General features: G+C 56.0%; 2 protein-coding genes across 3 annotated transcripts in view; one reads left to right on the plus strand and one right to left on the minus strand.

The window, feature by feature from the left end:
- BRI3 (brain protein I3) overlaps positions 1-8,865 on the plus strand; it is a 15,642-nt gene extending 6,777 nt beyond the window's left edge. The window contains exons 2-3 of the mRNA XM_019808273.2: positions 97-199; positions 8,454-8,865. Coding sequence (XP_019663832.1) covers positions 97-199; positions 8,454-8,586 — 236 coding nt within the window. The 3' untranslated portion in view covers positions 8,587-8,865. The remainder of the gene's footprint in view (positions 1-96; positions 200-8,453) is intronic.
- Positions 8,866-8,990: 125 nt separating this feature from the next.
- The window catches only part of BAIAP2L1 (BAR/IMD domain containing adaptor protein 2 like 1), a 69,368-nt gene continuing 62,388 nt past the window's right edge, over positions 8,991-15,970 (minus strand). For both annotated transcript variants that reach the window (XM_034669809.1, XM_019808272.2), the window contains 2 exons: positions 11,298-11,335; positions 8,991-10,821 (listed from right to left, as the gene is read on the minus strand). In XM_034669809.1, the coding sequence (XP_034525700.1) occupies positions 10,796-10,821; positions 11,298-11,335 (64 nt within the window). In that variant the 3' untranslated portion in view covers positions 8,991-10,795. The remainder of the gene's footprint in view (positions 10,822-11,297; positions 11,336-15,970) is intronic.

Here is a 15,970-nt window from a genome sequence, read left to right on the forward strand (position 1 = left end):
TGGGGGGTGTCGGGGCGGGGGGACAGCAGGAGAAGTAGCCCTCAAATTTGCCAGTTTTCCTCCCGGCCCCCTTCTGATGTACCTTCCTGCCCACAGGGATACCCACCCACCACCCCAGGGTCTACAACATTCACAGTCGAAATGTCACCAGGTACCCTGCCAATTCCATCGTTGTCGTTGGAGGCTGCCCAGTCTGCAGGTATGTCACAGGCTGGGGGCTGGCCCCCAGAAGCCTCTGAGAACACACCCCCAGAGCCTCAGAAAGGCAGACTCGCTGGGAGATGGGCCAGTCTTGGGACAAGCTGCTGACCTGTGGTGTGGGAGAGCGTGGGTTCGTTTGTTCTTAGGTCTCAACATTGTTTCATGGGTCATCGGGCAGGGGTTCCCTTTGCTGTGGAGTTGGGTGGTTTTGGGGCCCCTGAGTCTGAAATGAGTGGGATGCAGAAATGTTAACACCTGGTGTCCTTGGTTCTGGGACCTGCAGTTGGATCTTGAAGCTGGTGGAAGGTTTCGTTTTGCTGGGAAGGGCAGTTAGAAGTGCCCCAGCAGGAGAGCCCTGACTCGGATGGCCAGTGTGTCCAGTGATCCGGGGGTCCAGGACGCCAGGGGAGCAACATCCACAGCGGAGCCATTAGCTGGAGAAGGATGGAAACACTGTTGGTCTTTGTGTCGGGCAGGAGCCGTATTTCATATTCTCAAACCAAAGCCTCCAGGGTCTCGTAACTTTTTATAGGGTCCGAGATGCAGCTAGCTACGTGCTTGTTCTGCGTGGGTCATGAGTGTTCAGATTCAGCTAAGACTTGGTCCTTGCCTGCTTCATGCAAGAGTGCGGGTCTTCAGCTTGTCTGGGAGAAGGAAGTTGAAGTCTCTGAGATGGAATTGAGAAACGCTGGTTTACACTTAGACTTAATGTCAAAGGTGTATCTGGAAGGCCCAGAGTGGAGTCAAGGGGGAAGTTAAAGATTTCAGAATCACAGGGGTCAACGGTGTGGGCCGGGGAGGGCCTCACAGAGATCGGGAGGAGGAGGCTGGACTCCCAGAGCCAACCGTGTGCCCAGTAGAAGGGGCTGTGGGCCGGGGAGACCTGGGGCTGTGGGCTGGCTGGGGATTTCATCTGTAAACTCAGGACAGGTGTGTTTTCTGATACAGCCTTTGGGGGGAACATGAAGGGGGTTGGGGGAAAGAGCGATGACTTGTACCCTCCTGGACCCCATTCTCTCCACGGGCACCTGGGGGCATCAAAGCTGTTGGAGTTTGAAGGCACAAGGGTGGGAAGAAGGGACGCGGCCTGGGAGCTCGCTGAATGCTGCTGGGCTGGGCAGGGTTTGGTCGCTTGTGGAGAGAGCCACTGGGAGTTGTGGGAGGTTATGTGCAGAGGTGGGTGATGGGGAACCCTTTGGCTTTGAAGTTGGTGCTGGGTGCTCAGAGCTCTGGCATAGCCCTAATGTCCCCGCTTGGGCCAGCTGGAGGATTCCAAGGGCCTGTTTTTGGGCGGGAGAATCTTTGAGTGATCTCCCAGGTTTTGGGAGGAGGATCGGAAGGTGTCTGGGGCAGAGCGGTCTGGCTGGGATTTCAGCGTCTCCATGCCATGACTGCGCGTCATGTCCCAGGCACTGCTGCGGCTGCTGCAGGCGCTGTGTTCTAATCCCGGCCCTCTTTTCCCTTTTGGGAAGTGGGGGTGTCTTGGGGTGCTCTGTGAAGCCCTTCCTGGCCCAAGCACCCGGGCAGGGGCCTCGTGGCTGCTGCCAGGTGGGGAGCACTTTCTCGGTTACTTCCCTTTCCCCGGGGTGGGAGCTCTGTCATTCGGAGGCCTGTGGCTTCTGCTGACTGGGGTCCCAGAGCCCCAGTCCTGCAGAATCTGGATCAAGGTCAGCTGCCTGAAGGCTGAGGCGCTAGCACTGGGGACAGGCTTCTTCCTTTTTATGTCGGATCACCATCCTCCCTGCCTCTGGGTGGGAGTAGTGACGAGGGGGTGCTCCGAGAGCGTGTTTGGGGACTGAGTTGGGACCAAACGCTCTTGATTCCCTCTTGTGTGCAGATTGAGAAGGATGGATGCTGGCAGTAAGGGCCCCCCTAACATTGGGTGTTTCACGCTTGCATGTGCCCATCCTCTGGCCACGGTGCCCTCCGCTGCTGGAGAGCGAGTAGTCCCTTGGCCCCGCGAGGCCTTTCTCTGCTTTTGCAGCATGTGGAGTGTGGGGCCCACTTCCTAGGCAGTGGGCGGGGGAGCGGGAGGCATGGGAGATGGGCAGTGGGAAGGAGGGAGAGGCTGGGCGCTTCCCAAGGAAGCGATCCTGTGGTTTGGGGAGTGGGTGCGTGGCCCTGGGGCGGCTCCTCTCTGGGGACAGTGGAGAGGTGTCCCCTGGGGCACAGTTCATCCAGGCCACTGTCTGGCATCCAGACTTGGGAGATGGGCCACTTGGCATGTGACTACACTGTCTCCCTTTCCATCCAGCCCTCCAGGCTCTGTCCCCTTCCCTCCCTGGTAGCTTGGCAGGGGTTTGCCCAAGTCACACGTCTGTGATTCCTTCTGAGTGAGGCTTGGCACAAGAGGCCTGTGTCACTTGGCCATCATCTTAAGCAGCCTGACCCCATCTTCCCTTTTTAGTGGGCTACGAGAAAGCTTGTCTTTAGAGCCCAGCAGGTGAGTGTGCTCCTCATTTCACCCCTGCCTGTCTGTACTCAGTGCCATCTTGCCCAGCCAGGGCTTTGGCCAGGCCCGGCCTCTCTGAAGCCGGTCCTGCCTTGGGAGATGCAAGGTGAGGGGAGGTGGCAGCCCCCGGAGTCTGGGATCCCAGGCCTGGCTGCGGTGGGGCCGCCTGTTGGGCAGGCTCTCTGGGCAGCGTGGGTCAAAGGCCGGAGCGTGTATAAAGCGGCAGGCGCAGGGCCTGGCCTGCCCCGGGCTCCCCACTGACACTGGCCGGGTGTCACTGGGTGTTTAGTTTTGGGGGTAACCGGAGGGGTGTGAGGAGATCCAGAAATGAGTGTGGCCTTGGAAGCCGAGAAAGGCTCAGGGAACAGCCGTCAGGGTCAGATGCTGCCTGGAGTCAGAGCAGTCAGGTCCCTGTGGCATGGGGTGGTCAGTGCAGAGGGGGCTGGCGACCCTGGTAGAGCCATGGGGGCAGAGGCAGGCTGAGGGTATGACACAGGGCACAGGGGGGACAGGGTAAGGTGTGTGGAGGGGTCCTGAGAGGAAGGGGTCTGGGACGGAGCCAAGGGTGTCTGGACAGTGGGCTGCGGGCAGGGGGCAGAGGGGCCCTTTCCTGTTATTGGGGCCCCAGCTCATCCGGCATCTACGACCGCATAACCAGTGTTGCGGCCTTGCCCTGACGGGTCCGCTGGGCCTGGGCTGCCTGGAAATCCCACCGCCAGGGTGGGCCCTGCCCATGTCTGAGGTCCTGTGAGTTCTGCCCGGCCTGAGGGGGCAGCACCCGGATGAGCTGGGACTCGTGCCCTGGGCTGCGCTGGGCAGGGCACGCAGCTCGTGGGAGCACCCCGAGGAGTGCCGGGGGCCTGCTCTGGTCCGCAGCACGTCCCGCAGGCGGTCCCCCCAACCCTCCGGGCACCTGCCCTGTGTGCTGCTGTTCCAGGCGGCCCGTGTGTGGTGGAGGCCGTGGGGCAACAGAAGGCCGGACAGAGGCGCCTCCCAAGTGGGGGAGGTATGGGTGGGTTGGCCGGGTGCTTTGGGCATCTGGTCCCCAAGTTTGGCTCCAGGCTGAAAGGCCACCTGGAGGAAGTCCTCTGCTCCCTTTTCCCTGAGGAGACGTGGGCTTTCCGTGAGGCCGGTCTGGGGCTTCTGCCTGGAGTAACTGGGGACAGTGGAGCACTGCGGCAGCTTGTGGCCCTGAGTGCACCGGGCTCCGGGGCGGGGTTGCTGTGAGGGATACAGGACATGCTGACCTCTGGGGACCTGTGGCCAGAGGGACGAGGGATGTGTGGGGGCTGCTGTTCGTGGGGCAGCTCAGAACGCACTCCCATCGGGCTGCCTCTGGCCACTCCGCCGTCCCTCGGAAGGCTGGAGCCCCGTGCAGCCCCGGCCTCCTCTCCGTCATCGTCCCTGTCATCGTCCTGCTTGCCCGCCAAGAGCCTTGCCAGGCCGCTCCCGACCCATGTCGAGTGGCCGCTTTCTCCATAGGGTCAGAGTCAGGAGTTAGAGAATCGTTTTCAGAATTTGTCAGTTCCCAATTTCTCCAGCTTCCACATCCTTCCCTGACTGCCCCCCCCAAGCCTATTGCTCAAGAATGGGGCGGGGCCTTCCAGCCTCTGCAGGGGCAGCTCCCTCAGTTCACATTCTGAGCCAGTTGAGAGTTGAAGCTCGTTCTGAACTGATTGGGACCTTTGAGGGGCGGGGTTCGGAGAGCAGAGCGTGTGACGCCGTTTGGGAGAGGCTGACAGGAGGCAGCCTGGGTCAGGATTGTCCCCTGGCGTCCCCTCCCTCCTGTGGTACCTTCAGGGGGTGGGGGGGACCAGCACCCTGGACAGGTTTGCTCTGAGCCTGGAGTCTTGCTCCGTCAAGAGTGGCCCAGAGATCAGATTGTGGTTCTCAGTTTCTAAGATTGTGGATCTTTAAAAACTGTAAATCACGCCGGCGTTGTTTTTGAGGTCTGGCGCAGTACCCGTGGTCAGAACATGACTATGTTTGCCCCAGGATGGGAATGTTCACGTGAAGTGGATGAATGACCACCGTACGTGGCCACGAGTTCGTTCAGGTCACAGATGGTTGCCAGGCGAGTTTGCTACAAGCCTAGAATAAAGTTCCTTCAGAGCTTGTTATCGTTTGGGAGAGGTGTGAGGGCCCCTGGGCTGGCAAGTGTGGTGCCCGAGGGCCGACCCCGTGCTTGCAGGCGCCCGCCGGCTGTCCTTGTTCCTCACGCTTGAAAGCATGTTAGGTTTGGGAAGGTGGTTTGGTCACAGACTTGCTGGCAGGGACGGTCCCCATCCCTGAAGGGAAAGGCCCTTGCTCTTCCCGGAGACCTGTGGCCAGGCCATCTTTAGAGTGGAGTGAAGGCGAATGGGGGGAGCTGGGGCTCCGGCCCGGGGTGTGGGCTGTGGGAGTGTGCATCAGACTGCTGCTCACGGAGGACAGAGGAGTGCGCGGAGTGCTCCGCCCGAGTGAGTGACAGGTGTGGACGGAAAGCGCCGCAGGTGTGAGCCGCGGGCGGCTTGTGTTCTCGTGTCTGGGAAGCCCAGGTGGGCCTGGTGGGCCTGGTGGGCCCACAGTCCCCACCGCTCTGCCTTTTCAGTTCCCAGAGCACTTCCAGAGCTGAGCAAGGGGAGCGGTGGACTGAGATGGTGTGAGGGCTGCTGGGAAGCTTGGTGCTTGGGCAGGGCCGGTCCCCAACCTCATGGGCAGACAGGGCCTGGGTGTGTGCCCACTGCCGCCCCCCGCGTTTCCTCCAGCTGCGGGCCGTGGAGAACCGGGGAAGAGGCAGGTGGGGCAGGCTGTCCACGAAAGCCACCTGTCCTCCCGACGGGCGGTTCATGTGCCAGCAGCACCCGTAGCTCCTGCCCCAGCCTGGGTGGGTGCTCAGCCAGGTAGTCCCTGTCCTTGGGCCTCACTCGCCCCTGGAGGGGACGCTGGGCAAGGCATCCTCCTAACTCCTCCAGAGGGCAGGCTTCTCTGGAAGGTTCTCAGCTGGTGCTTGTGACCCAGCTGTGAGGCCTGGTTCACTTCCGCCCTGTGCTTTTTCCTTGGGAATTCTAACCAACCACGTGTACTGGTGTGATTCCTGGGATTTCGGCTGTGAGTGGAACTTCGGTAGATGCCAGGGAGGAAGGAGGCCAGGGGCGCCTGGGTGGTACCAAAGCCCCGAGTGGTCCCAGGCCACCTGGCCGCCTCCAGCTACACTCAGAGTGGCTTGATTAGCTTCCACAGTTGCAGGAGCTGTTGGCGAGGGCTGTGGACAGAGCAGGTGTGTTCCTGTCCCCGTGGTGTGTGTGGCCCAGGGTCTCCCTGAAGCCTCACCCCTGACTTTGGCAGCATGGCCTCTGGTGCTTTTGCAGGTGGGGCAGGTGTGAAGTGGGCTCTGCACAGCTGTGTCTGGACTCCCACGGGCAGGGGCAGCCATGGGAGGGCCAAGGAAGTGTGGGGACCTGACGACCTTGGTAGTCCTTAGAAAGGGGACTCCTATTACAAGACTTCTGTAGCAGTCTAGATAAGAAAAGGTAACTCTGCTGACGGAAATTCAGGCCTGTTGATTAGCTTTCCCTCAGATCTGGCCTCGCCTGTGTCCAGGCTGAGTGGTCAGCACACAGGTCAGGCTGGGAAACTCTGACTGAAAGAGTTCCACAGGGTTCTTTACTGTGGGACTTCTCAGAGCCTTTTTTTAAACTGTGCACTGTGACTCCAGGTTGAGGGGGCGCATGGCAGGGGAGAGTTTGCTCAAATTAACCAAAGAATTCCTTTTCTTTTCTGCAGAGCTTATCAGGGGAACTGGTGTTTTAGGACAGGCCCCTTGGGAAGTAGCGCTAGTGAGTACTGTCCATTGTAGACATTCAGGCATTCCTTCCTGAGTGGGGAGGAAGGGAAGTGGGCATCGAGTTTGAGTTTTTCTTTAAGCAGCTGAAAACCAGGCTTCCTCCTGGTCTAGATGACAGTCCTCAGCCTGATGCCCGCTCCACAGAGCTGGGGCGTGGGCTGGACGTTCAGCGGGGTGGGACGGCTGTGTGCGGTGGCGGTGCTCACAAGGGACAGCGGCAGGTTTGGCATTTTGAGGGGAGGACACCTGTTGGGTGCTTCATCATGACACTTGACCTTCTATTAAGTTGAATCATCTTCCTCTGCACACAAGGTGGCAAAACGAGAAGCAGCTGCTTCTAAAACATTGTGGGCACAAGAGATCCACAGGAGATCTTAGCAGCGTTTGAAGACAAAGGAGCTGAGGTGTGGGTAGAGGAGGAAGTCGCTTCAGGAAACCTGAGGCAGCTGGGGTGAACATGGTGGGGGGGTCACCCCCTGAAGGCCGGCTCGCTCTGGGAGTGCAGTGGGGAGTGGGGGGGCAAGTCCTTCTGCTTACTGGCCCAGCTCCTGTCACCCATGGAGACCCTCCTTTCTTCCTTCTCAGTACCCAGCCCTGGCTGATTTGGCATATTGTTCTGGTGAATTCTGGTGAAGTGCCTTGTTCACAGCCTCGGCTCGCAGCGCAGTGGATGAGGCTGGAGGTGTCCCTGGCCACCTGGGGAGGAGCTTGTTTCCACTGACTTCCCCTGGTTCTCCGCAAAGTGAAGCATTGCTCATTAGGGCTGAGCTGGCTAGTATGGTTATTTTATTTATTCGACAGAGACCGCGAGAGAGGGAACACAAGCAGGGGGAGTGGGAGAGGAAGAAGCAGGCTCACAGCAGAGGAGCCTGATGTGGGGCTCGATCCCATAATGCCGGGATCACGCCCTGAGCCGAAGGCAGACGCTTAACCGCTGTGCCACCCAGGCGCCTCTAGTATGGTTATTTTAATTTCAGTACTGTGTCCAGAACTTTCCAGAAGTAGCGTAAGAAGCAGTGGCAGAGCTAAGTGCACGGCTCCTACTTCCCATCTTTGGGGCCTTTGAAAAGGACCCTGGAGTGTGAGTGGTGACTCCAGGTCACTGAACCTACACTCCTGGCACATGGTTGGGGTGATAGCCCCTAGACGTGTGTGTTGTGCCCACTGAAGGTGAACTTGATTTTGTGAAGAAATGGGGATTAAATTTCTCAAGATAAGTGGTCTTTTTACAGACATTGTGAATATGGCTGATTTTAATCTTTCACTAAAATCTATCGTAACCTTCCCCCAAAACCATTTTTTCAGTTTTTGGAATGGAGAAAGATCAGTTTAGGGGATGGAAGAGTAAACCTTCAACAGTGGGGAAAAAATACCCTAAAATGATTTGGTTTTCTTTCTTTCTTTTTTTTTTTTTTTTTAAAGAGTTTATTTTACTTATGTGACAGAGAGACAGCCAGCGAGAGAGGGAACACAGCAGGGGAGAGGGAGAGGAAGAAGCAGGCTCCTAGCCGAGGAGCCGATGTGGGACTCGATCCCGGAACGCCGGGATCACGCCCTGAGCCGAAGGCAGTCGCTTTAACGACTGCGCTACCCAGGCGCCCCCTAAAATGATTTGGTTTTCTTGGTCTAGTTTTCAGAGATAGAAGAACTTTTATAGAAACTAGCATTTGCTGCTGCTTCCTCCTTTTGTAACGGAGGAGCAGCAGGACAAAACAGCAGGGTAGGTAACGTGGCGAGTGAATGTTGTCGTCGTTACAAGTGAGGATTCTGTCAGGTAGCTTCCCTCCCCTTCACACCTTGAGCGGTGGCGGTGGCGAGCAGTGGCCGGCATGCTCCCGTGTAACGGGCGCGTTGCTGGGGGCGAGGACTGCTTCTGGGGACGGTCGCTGAAGCACCAGGTGCCCTCTGTCCCCTCTTGTGCGGGGCTCTGCCAAGGGCCCTAACAAACACGAGTGCCCCCTCTTCTCTCCACAGAGTCGGGGTTCTGGAGGACTCCTTCACCTTCCTGGGCATCTTCTTGGCCATCATCTTGTTCCCGTTTGGGTTCATCTGCTGTTTTGCCTTGAGGAAGCGAAGATGCCCCAACTGTGGAGCCAACTTCACTTAAAGGGACACCACCTCTGGCTTTCCTACATCCAGCTGTCTTTTTCTAATGTAAATGTCGTGTACAGTAGCTTTATTTGATTAAGCTTTCAGGACTGTTTTGTAAAGCGAGGTGGGATAGACGGCATGAGCTGCGGTTTCGTGGGCGCAGGGGTCACAGCGTGGGGACACAGCAGCACTGCTCCGGGGTGAAAGCTCAATAAAGCACTGCTTTTATTTTTTGCAGTCTTCAATTTGAGAAAGGTGAGAAATACTGTTTTAAATAAATGAGATTCATACCATTGTTTAGCTGGTTCTGCTTATTCAGTGTGCACACTGCTGCTTGTGTGAATGAACTCACGTGCGTGTTGCAAACTTTCTGTAGCCAGACTAGAATACCATCCCCATCGCCTGGCTTCAGCAGCGTCCGGCTCCTGGCAGAGTGTGATCTAGTCCTGTAGACAGTCACAGCTCGAGAGTGTGCTTTCCAACTTTTTATTAATATGACAAAACATAATACCTTGACATTGACAGAGCACGCACCTGTGCCCAGGACCTAAGACATGTCCCATCCTCAGTGAGTGCCCCCCCCCCCCCCCCCCCCCCCGTCCATTCTGTGAAGGCGGAGACCGGGTCGGGTGAGCCAAGGGAGCCCGCAGGCCGCACCTGAGAATCTCTGTAACAAAGCCGGAGGATCCCGAAGAGCAGAGCTCTGGAGGCTAAGGAGGCCTGAGCCCCCACCGCTGAAAATACTGTGCTTCCGTGAACCCTCCTCTTAGTCAGATGGTGAGAGAAGCAGTGGACCCCGAACGAGCTGTGACTGTTTTCTTTGTTGGCTGGAGCATCATCTCTCAGGACAGGTGTGCTGTCTGCCATCGGCACTCAGCCCAACTCGGCCCTGGAAGAGTAGCCCTTGGTGGCTTGGTGGGGTGGCCTGGGTCGCCTGGCAGCCAGGACAGGACCAAGAACGTGAAGTGTCACACACTTCCACTGGTTTACCTGCATTTGACCGTGACCACTTTCAAGTTTATAGAAAAATGTTGATTTTATGGTGGGACCAGAGCAGCTGTGATAAATACGGCCGTCTTTGCCCACACAGTGAACGGCCTGGGTGTGTGTCATGACCCTGCACTCCTCCAAACAGGGCACAGTCGCTGGCAGCCAGGGGTAAACTCGGCCACTGGCTCGGAGTTTCCGGTTCTGAGGGTGTGATGGCAGGTCTTGGATGAAACACAGACCTTCCCATCCCAGCCACCAACACGCAGGCTCCTGGCTTTCCACGTGCTCTTGGGGGGGAGGGGGGCAGTACCTGATTCAGAAATGGAGAAACTCGGACCCCAAGACGTTTCCGAGTACACTAGCAACGGCCGCAGCTTTGGTCAACTAGCGTAGTGAGAGCACCCTGGGGGTGCTCACGTGGGACCCTCACCACAAGTCCGATGCTCTGAGCCAGGCCCACGTGCAGTCCAGTTGGGAACTCTGACCCAACTCCGGAGCCCCTTGGTGATTATTCTAGTACTAAACATCATGGCTGTGACAGGGACAGGCAAAAATGTCTCTACGCTCTAGAGCTCTGCCTAAATTGAGGGAAACGGAGATTCCTCTATCTTAGGTAGCTCTACATTTGATTAAACAATTTAAAATTTTTAAGTTAAAAAATTTTATATAATAGTCTCATAATTTATATTGCTAACAATTATGATTTGCATGCTAATATGCAAATTTACACATCATTTCCTTTAGATGAACGTCATAATGCTAGGTAAGAGCACATGCTTTATAAAATAAAACTGTGGTCTCCTTTGCATTCAGGTGCAGAAAGCCAGTCATGAAAGCACAGACTGTCCCTTACTCTGGCTATTAAAAAAAAGTAATCTTAGAGTATGTAAAAAATGATACAGTGAGGACTGGAACCAAATTTACTGTCTTCTGATGAACAGAATACATTTTAAATGACTGAGCTGATCACTGTACTATTACTTCCTTAGCTTCTTAAAGACAGAAATGTATCAACCCAACTATGTTAAATTGAGAGAATGCATTAATTTGCTCAAGTAGAATACAGTTAAAATCAGGCACCTTTTGGCGAAGCTTTACAACAGTTACCGCGCACAGCGACCAATGTGTATCATTTTGCAAGTGAGAACTTAATGCTGGAGGAACTGGAGTTCCTGGACCCTCTCCTCATCGGATGATGGGCGCTGAGCGATCGTTTGTCACGGTCGGTCGGAGTTTCACAGTAGCAAAGGGGTTTTCTCCGCTGCAGGGGAAGGAAAAACGGCTGTAGAAATACTACGAGATGGAAATTTGATTTTAAAAGCTATGAACTACTGTTCTTGCTCTGTGAAATTCTATGGCTTCTATATAAAATTCCGGACATTTTCTGAATGAACGTTTCTCTGTGGCAATTCTGTACCACCCACCTGCTACAGAACTCTCTAGAGCTGTAGACACTGTAACGGGAGAGCCCACCTCACTGTGGCCCCTGTGCAGGAGAGGGGTTACTCGGGAAAGCCACCTAGGACAGGGTCTGGATTAAGTTGCCCAACGCAACTGTGACCAGGGCTCCCCCCTTTGGGACCTGGGCAGAGGCTGGCAGAGCCTCCAGGCCCTCGTCCCCAGACTGATGAGAACAAGGTGGCCGTGTCCTCAGACCCCACAGGCCCAAGGCCTCTCAGGGTCAGGCCTCCTGGGCTGCACACTCATGAAGGCCCCCACGCACAAAGTTTAACATACCTGAGGAAAGGAGGCTTTGCTGTCCCATTTGCATCGTTCTGTGAAGAAGATAAGGATGAAGTTTATGGAAGGCTCAATGAAATTGGGACATTTTTAATAAGACCCAAAGGTAAAGCCATCTAAAGCATAAGGGGGACTATGGCTAATGCCTGTTTTAAAAAGTGCCCCCCAGTCTCTGTCCATTTGAGACCATCTCAATGTCTGTCTAAAGTCACTTAAAGAACAAGGGCAAGAACAGAAAACCTAAGACACGGAAGGGCCCTCACAAGCACTGAACGACTCTGACTTTGAGGGAGGCCAGCACGTGCTGCTCCCTCCTCGCTGGTGGCCCTTCGCCGCACTGCATGACTGCAGGTGGTTTTTTGGGAGCCTGAAAGATGCCGTGAAAAAACAGCAAAAATAAAACCTTGTTGGGTTTTGGTGTCCACAGACTGGTGTCAGCAGTGAGCCAGAGATCTGGTAGGACATTCCGGAAGGTGAGGAGATGGAACAACGCCCACACTGTTTGTGCCTTCAGGAACCGCCAGGGCCCGGGGACGTGGGGGTCTCCCAGTGTGGCCAGGGACCATGGGGGTGCATGTTCCTTCTGTCCTTATCTTCCTATAAGCTTGCAGGCTTTAAACATTTTGCTTTAAATCTGCTCTGGCCGTTGCAAGAAATCGCTGGCCCGAGCTGTGGGGCTAATTCTCTAGACGGTGCCCAGGAGAGGGCAGTGTAACACCGTCTGAGCCCTAGGCCACCAGCCCAGCCCTATGGTCCTGCGAGCTCCCAGGCCTCCTGTGGTCTCAGGGTCTCTGACCAAACACCTCCTCTCACTTCCTGTTGCCAGCCTGGGGGTCGAAGGCCATACTTGGAGGCGGAAGCCCAGGTCAAGACTCTTTCTGCATGGCTCCTCCTGGGTGCTGGACATACAGACTCGAAGTAGAAGAGGGACTGTGGGCACCTGGGCCACTTCAGACCCGCGCCTGCTGTCTCTGAGGGACATCCAAGCATGACTGCCAGCAGGTCAGCAAGATCATCCGGATGGGGAACCCCTGCATTAGGAGGCAACCCCAGTCAGCCCTGCACCCCGAATCAGTGTCTACTTTTCGTCACGGATGCACAAAGCAGCTGCCCTGCTCAGCACATCCTAATAGGGCTTTAAGTGGTTGCAAAGTGGTTTCTTCCTACTACATGTGCTGCTTCCCCAGGTCTCAGAGTAAGTCATTTCTGGGGAAGCGCTCAGACTCTATGATGGTTACAGGCTAATTTATGATTTATTTTAAAAGCACCAAGATGCCTGCCACACGTGCTCAGACAGCCGGCTGCGGTGCCCGGCCCAGAGCAGAAAGCCCCTTGCCGGGGAGGCACTAGATCCCACTGGGAAGAGGTCCCCTGCGTCCTCCTGGCCTGGAAAGCACACTTCCTGCCAAGCCAGACTCCCCAGGTGTGGCCTCCAGGGGGCACACAGCCCTCTTGCTCCTTGATACTCTCCCTGGAAACCTGCTTGCTGCCTTTCCTTGGTGGTGCAACTGTCTCCCCGCCTGGTGCATCCTTGAGAATGGGGAAAGCTCTGTGCGCCCTGAACTGGGAACCAGACACACGACCCTCCCTGGAGAACCCACAGGTGTCTCCAGGGGAAGGCCTGAGCCTCGACTGACCCAATTCAACTTTACGAGTTTAGCTACATTTTCGTGAGCTGTGCCATCCGAGTACTTGCCCCAGACATTTGACGGAGAGAGAGACACACACACACACGTACACGGCGGCCGAGATGCGTCACAGTCCACCGACAGTGAAGCGGCAAGAAGTAACAACTGTGAGGGAGGACGGCGAGAGACACTAGGGCAGCCTGAAGCCACACAGTGCCCGGCAAACCCACGGTGAATCCCGCACCCCAGAGTACCTCCCCCACCGCTGCTCCCAGCAGCACGCATACGCACAGTCCCTGAGACCACCCCCCCGCCACCCCCCCAACCACTCAGAGCGGTCCTATCAGAACAGCCTAAACGTCCGTCACCAGAAGGGACAACCGCCTTCCATCCAGCGAACGCCACACAGCAAGGGAGCGCCACAGGAGGACCTGGTGACCGAGCTTGGGCCAGTCTGGTCTGTGAGAAGGGAGTGTGTGTTGGGGGGTGTCTGGGGGCGGGTAACGTTCCAGTTCTTGACCTGGTGCTGGTTGTATGCAGTTGCTTTGTGAAAAGTCACCCATTTTCCATACATGCTATTTTTCAATGTTTAAACAGGCCATTTTCAGAAAGGTTTCTCCCTTTAACGCACCTCCACTGAGCCCACTGCCGTGGTCACAACTGACCGCTGTCCCCAAACCTGCCCCTCCTCCCGTTCCCTCCTCCGTCAGTGAAGTGCACCTCCGGGCCACATGTGGCACTGCCCTCACTCCACCCGGAAGGAAAGCTCACATCCCGCTCAGCAGCGTTTTCAGGATCTTTCTACCTCAAACCTGACCACACAGCCCCATCCCTCGTGCTGGCTGGCGCCACAAGTCCGTCTGTCCTGCCAGCTGCCGCCAGATGTTCCAACCGAGCCTGTCCCTCCGCTGCCTCCCTTGGGCCGTGTCATGGGGTTTGGGGTCCCTTGTCTCTGTACTTCCCAATCCCGTCTTTCCCTCTTCCTTTGTCCTGTGTCCCTGGACTGGACCTCTCTCAACAGGGCTCCTGCCGGCCTCTCCGCAGGCTGGGAGCCACCTTCTCTGCACGCACAGTGCAGGGCACACGGCATGTCTGTGGAGCTGACCCCCAAGGTCTCAGAGGCAACGGGCAGAGGGACTCCTTACGCACACTGCGGGCCCTGCGCAGAGTCAGCACTGTGGATCTCTCACCTTTCCTCGGACTTCACAAAGACCAGAACGTGCGGCTCGTAGGCACAGCCAGGTGCAGGTCCCCTCCTCGCAACCTGACTCAACACGACAGGAGGTTATCAAGTGACGAAACCAGGCAGCAGCACAGGCTAGGCGTGTCGTTACGAGCGCGGAACAGGTTACCCACAAGACAGTAGGGGCAGTGACGGCCCACAACCAGCTGATTATGGCCGAGTAGGAAAAGGCAGAGTGCGGACACATCTTGTGATTCCTTGCCCCAGAAAAGCTAAAAACCCGAGTCCACCTTGAGTGGGCACTCACTGTCACATGCTGTCCGTTCCATCTTCCCCTCCCACTACCCACATTTCTGCTCGGGTGTCCACCGCGTGCCAGTGTGCCTTCAAGGAGACTCCTTGGTCCCACCTTATGTGTGGTCAGGTCAGCTGAGACCACCCAGTATAGCCCGTTTTCTGGCCACAGGTAGACACTCAGGTGAGACGGACCTCTGTGGCCCAGTGAGAGTGCTGAGTGGGGAGCCTTGTGCTCTGGTCAAACGGAACCCACACCCCAGAATCCAGGGCGAGTGATGAGAGGGCCCCGGGGCGGCCTTGGTACCGACCCTCTCTGGGCTGCTGCTTCCATGAGACAGACCGTTCCCTTCCTGTCTGAAGCCGCTGGAGGTCAGCTCTCACCTGCAACACACGTAGCCCTGATGCCAGTCCTCGGCTGTGCGCTGATCTCCCGAATCATAACCTCTGAACCAGTTCAACCCCTTTATTCCTCACATGGGGACACTGAAGGCCTGACAGGAAAAAGCCAACTGCCCTGGGGCAAGGACTTTCTGAAACCAAGGCGCCCACCCTGGAGAGCAGATGCAGACCAAGCCGCGCACTGGGCCCCTCGCTCACGCAGCGCTTCTGGCTCTTAGGAGGCAGTGAACACAGAGAAGCAAGTCTGTGTGGAGCAGAGCTTAGTTTTTCAATAGCGTTTTAGAGCCTGGTTCTCCGTATGTCACAACTCTGCTGCAGTTGACAGTGAAGAAACGTGTGACCCTCAGCTTCAGTTCCGGTGATCCCCCGGCTCCCAGCCCCTCAGGGAGAAGTTGGTATCTCAGAACATCACAGGGCAGCCACAGAACTGTAGGTTGGTGGGTTCAGGAACATTCTCTACAGTAGGCGGCTCCCAGGCCTGGATGTTCAGTGTACTTAAGCCTAAGAATCCTGGTGTTCAAACAAAACTCTACGTGTAACTGGCATTAACGAATGGCTGTACATAAAAAATATGTATAAAAGCATTAAGATGCTTTGCCAGCTGCCATGGATCCCAGCATTTGGCTGAGACAGAACATACCTTTCCCCACCATCATCAGCTGGTTTAAATATTTTAGTTTAGGAAAAATAAATTATCAGCTGGTTGGGCGTAAGAACTTCTGAGATACGAAATTCCAGGGCCGTGTCCCAGCCCACAGGGCTACCATGCAGGCCTCAGTCATGCTCCATGCTTCTCAACCATCACATTTCTAGATCCGGTTTTTAAATGGAACATTGTTCTGTTTTGCATGCTCTATACCTGACCGTCTAATATGGTAGCCACTACCCATATGACTATTTGCATTAAAATTAAATACGAATACAAATTCTTTGGTTGCATATCCTCTCTTCCAGTGCTCAACTGCCTCTGTGATCAATGGCTACTGTCCTGGGCAGCCCGGTTCTGGGACATTTCTATCAGACCATAAATTCTCCACTTATCGCCTTCGCCCACGCCCCGATGCCAGAGGATTAGATCCTGTGCCTCCTCTTGCGAGAGGCTCCCAAGACCAGGTGGCCTGTTCCAAGGACAGCAGTTTCCATGGCTCCTGAGGTCATCTCTT

Source organism: Ailuropoda melanoleuca, chromosome 10, assembly GCF_002007445.2.
Source record: "Ailuropoda melanoleuca isolate Jingjing chromosome 10, ASM200744v2, whole genome shotgun sequence".
NCBI lineage: Eukaryota > Metazoa > Chordata > Mammalia > Carnivora > Ursidae > Ailuropoda > Ailuropoda melanoleuca.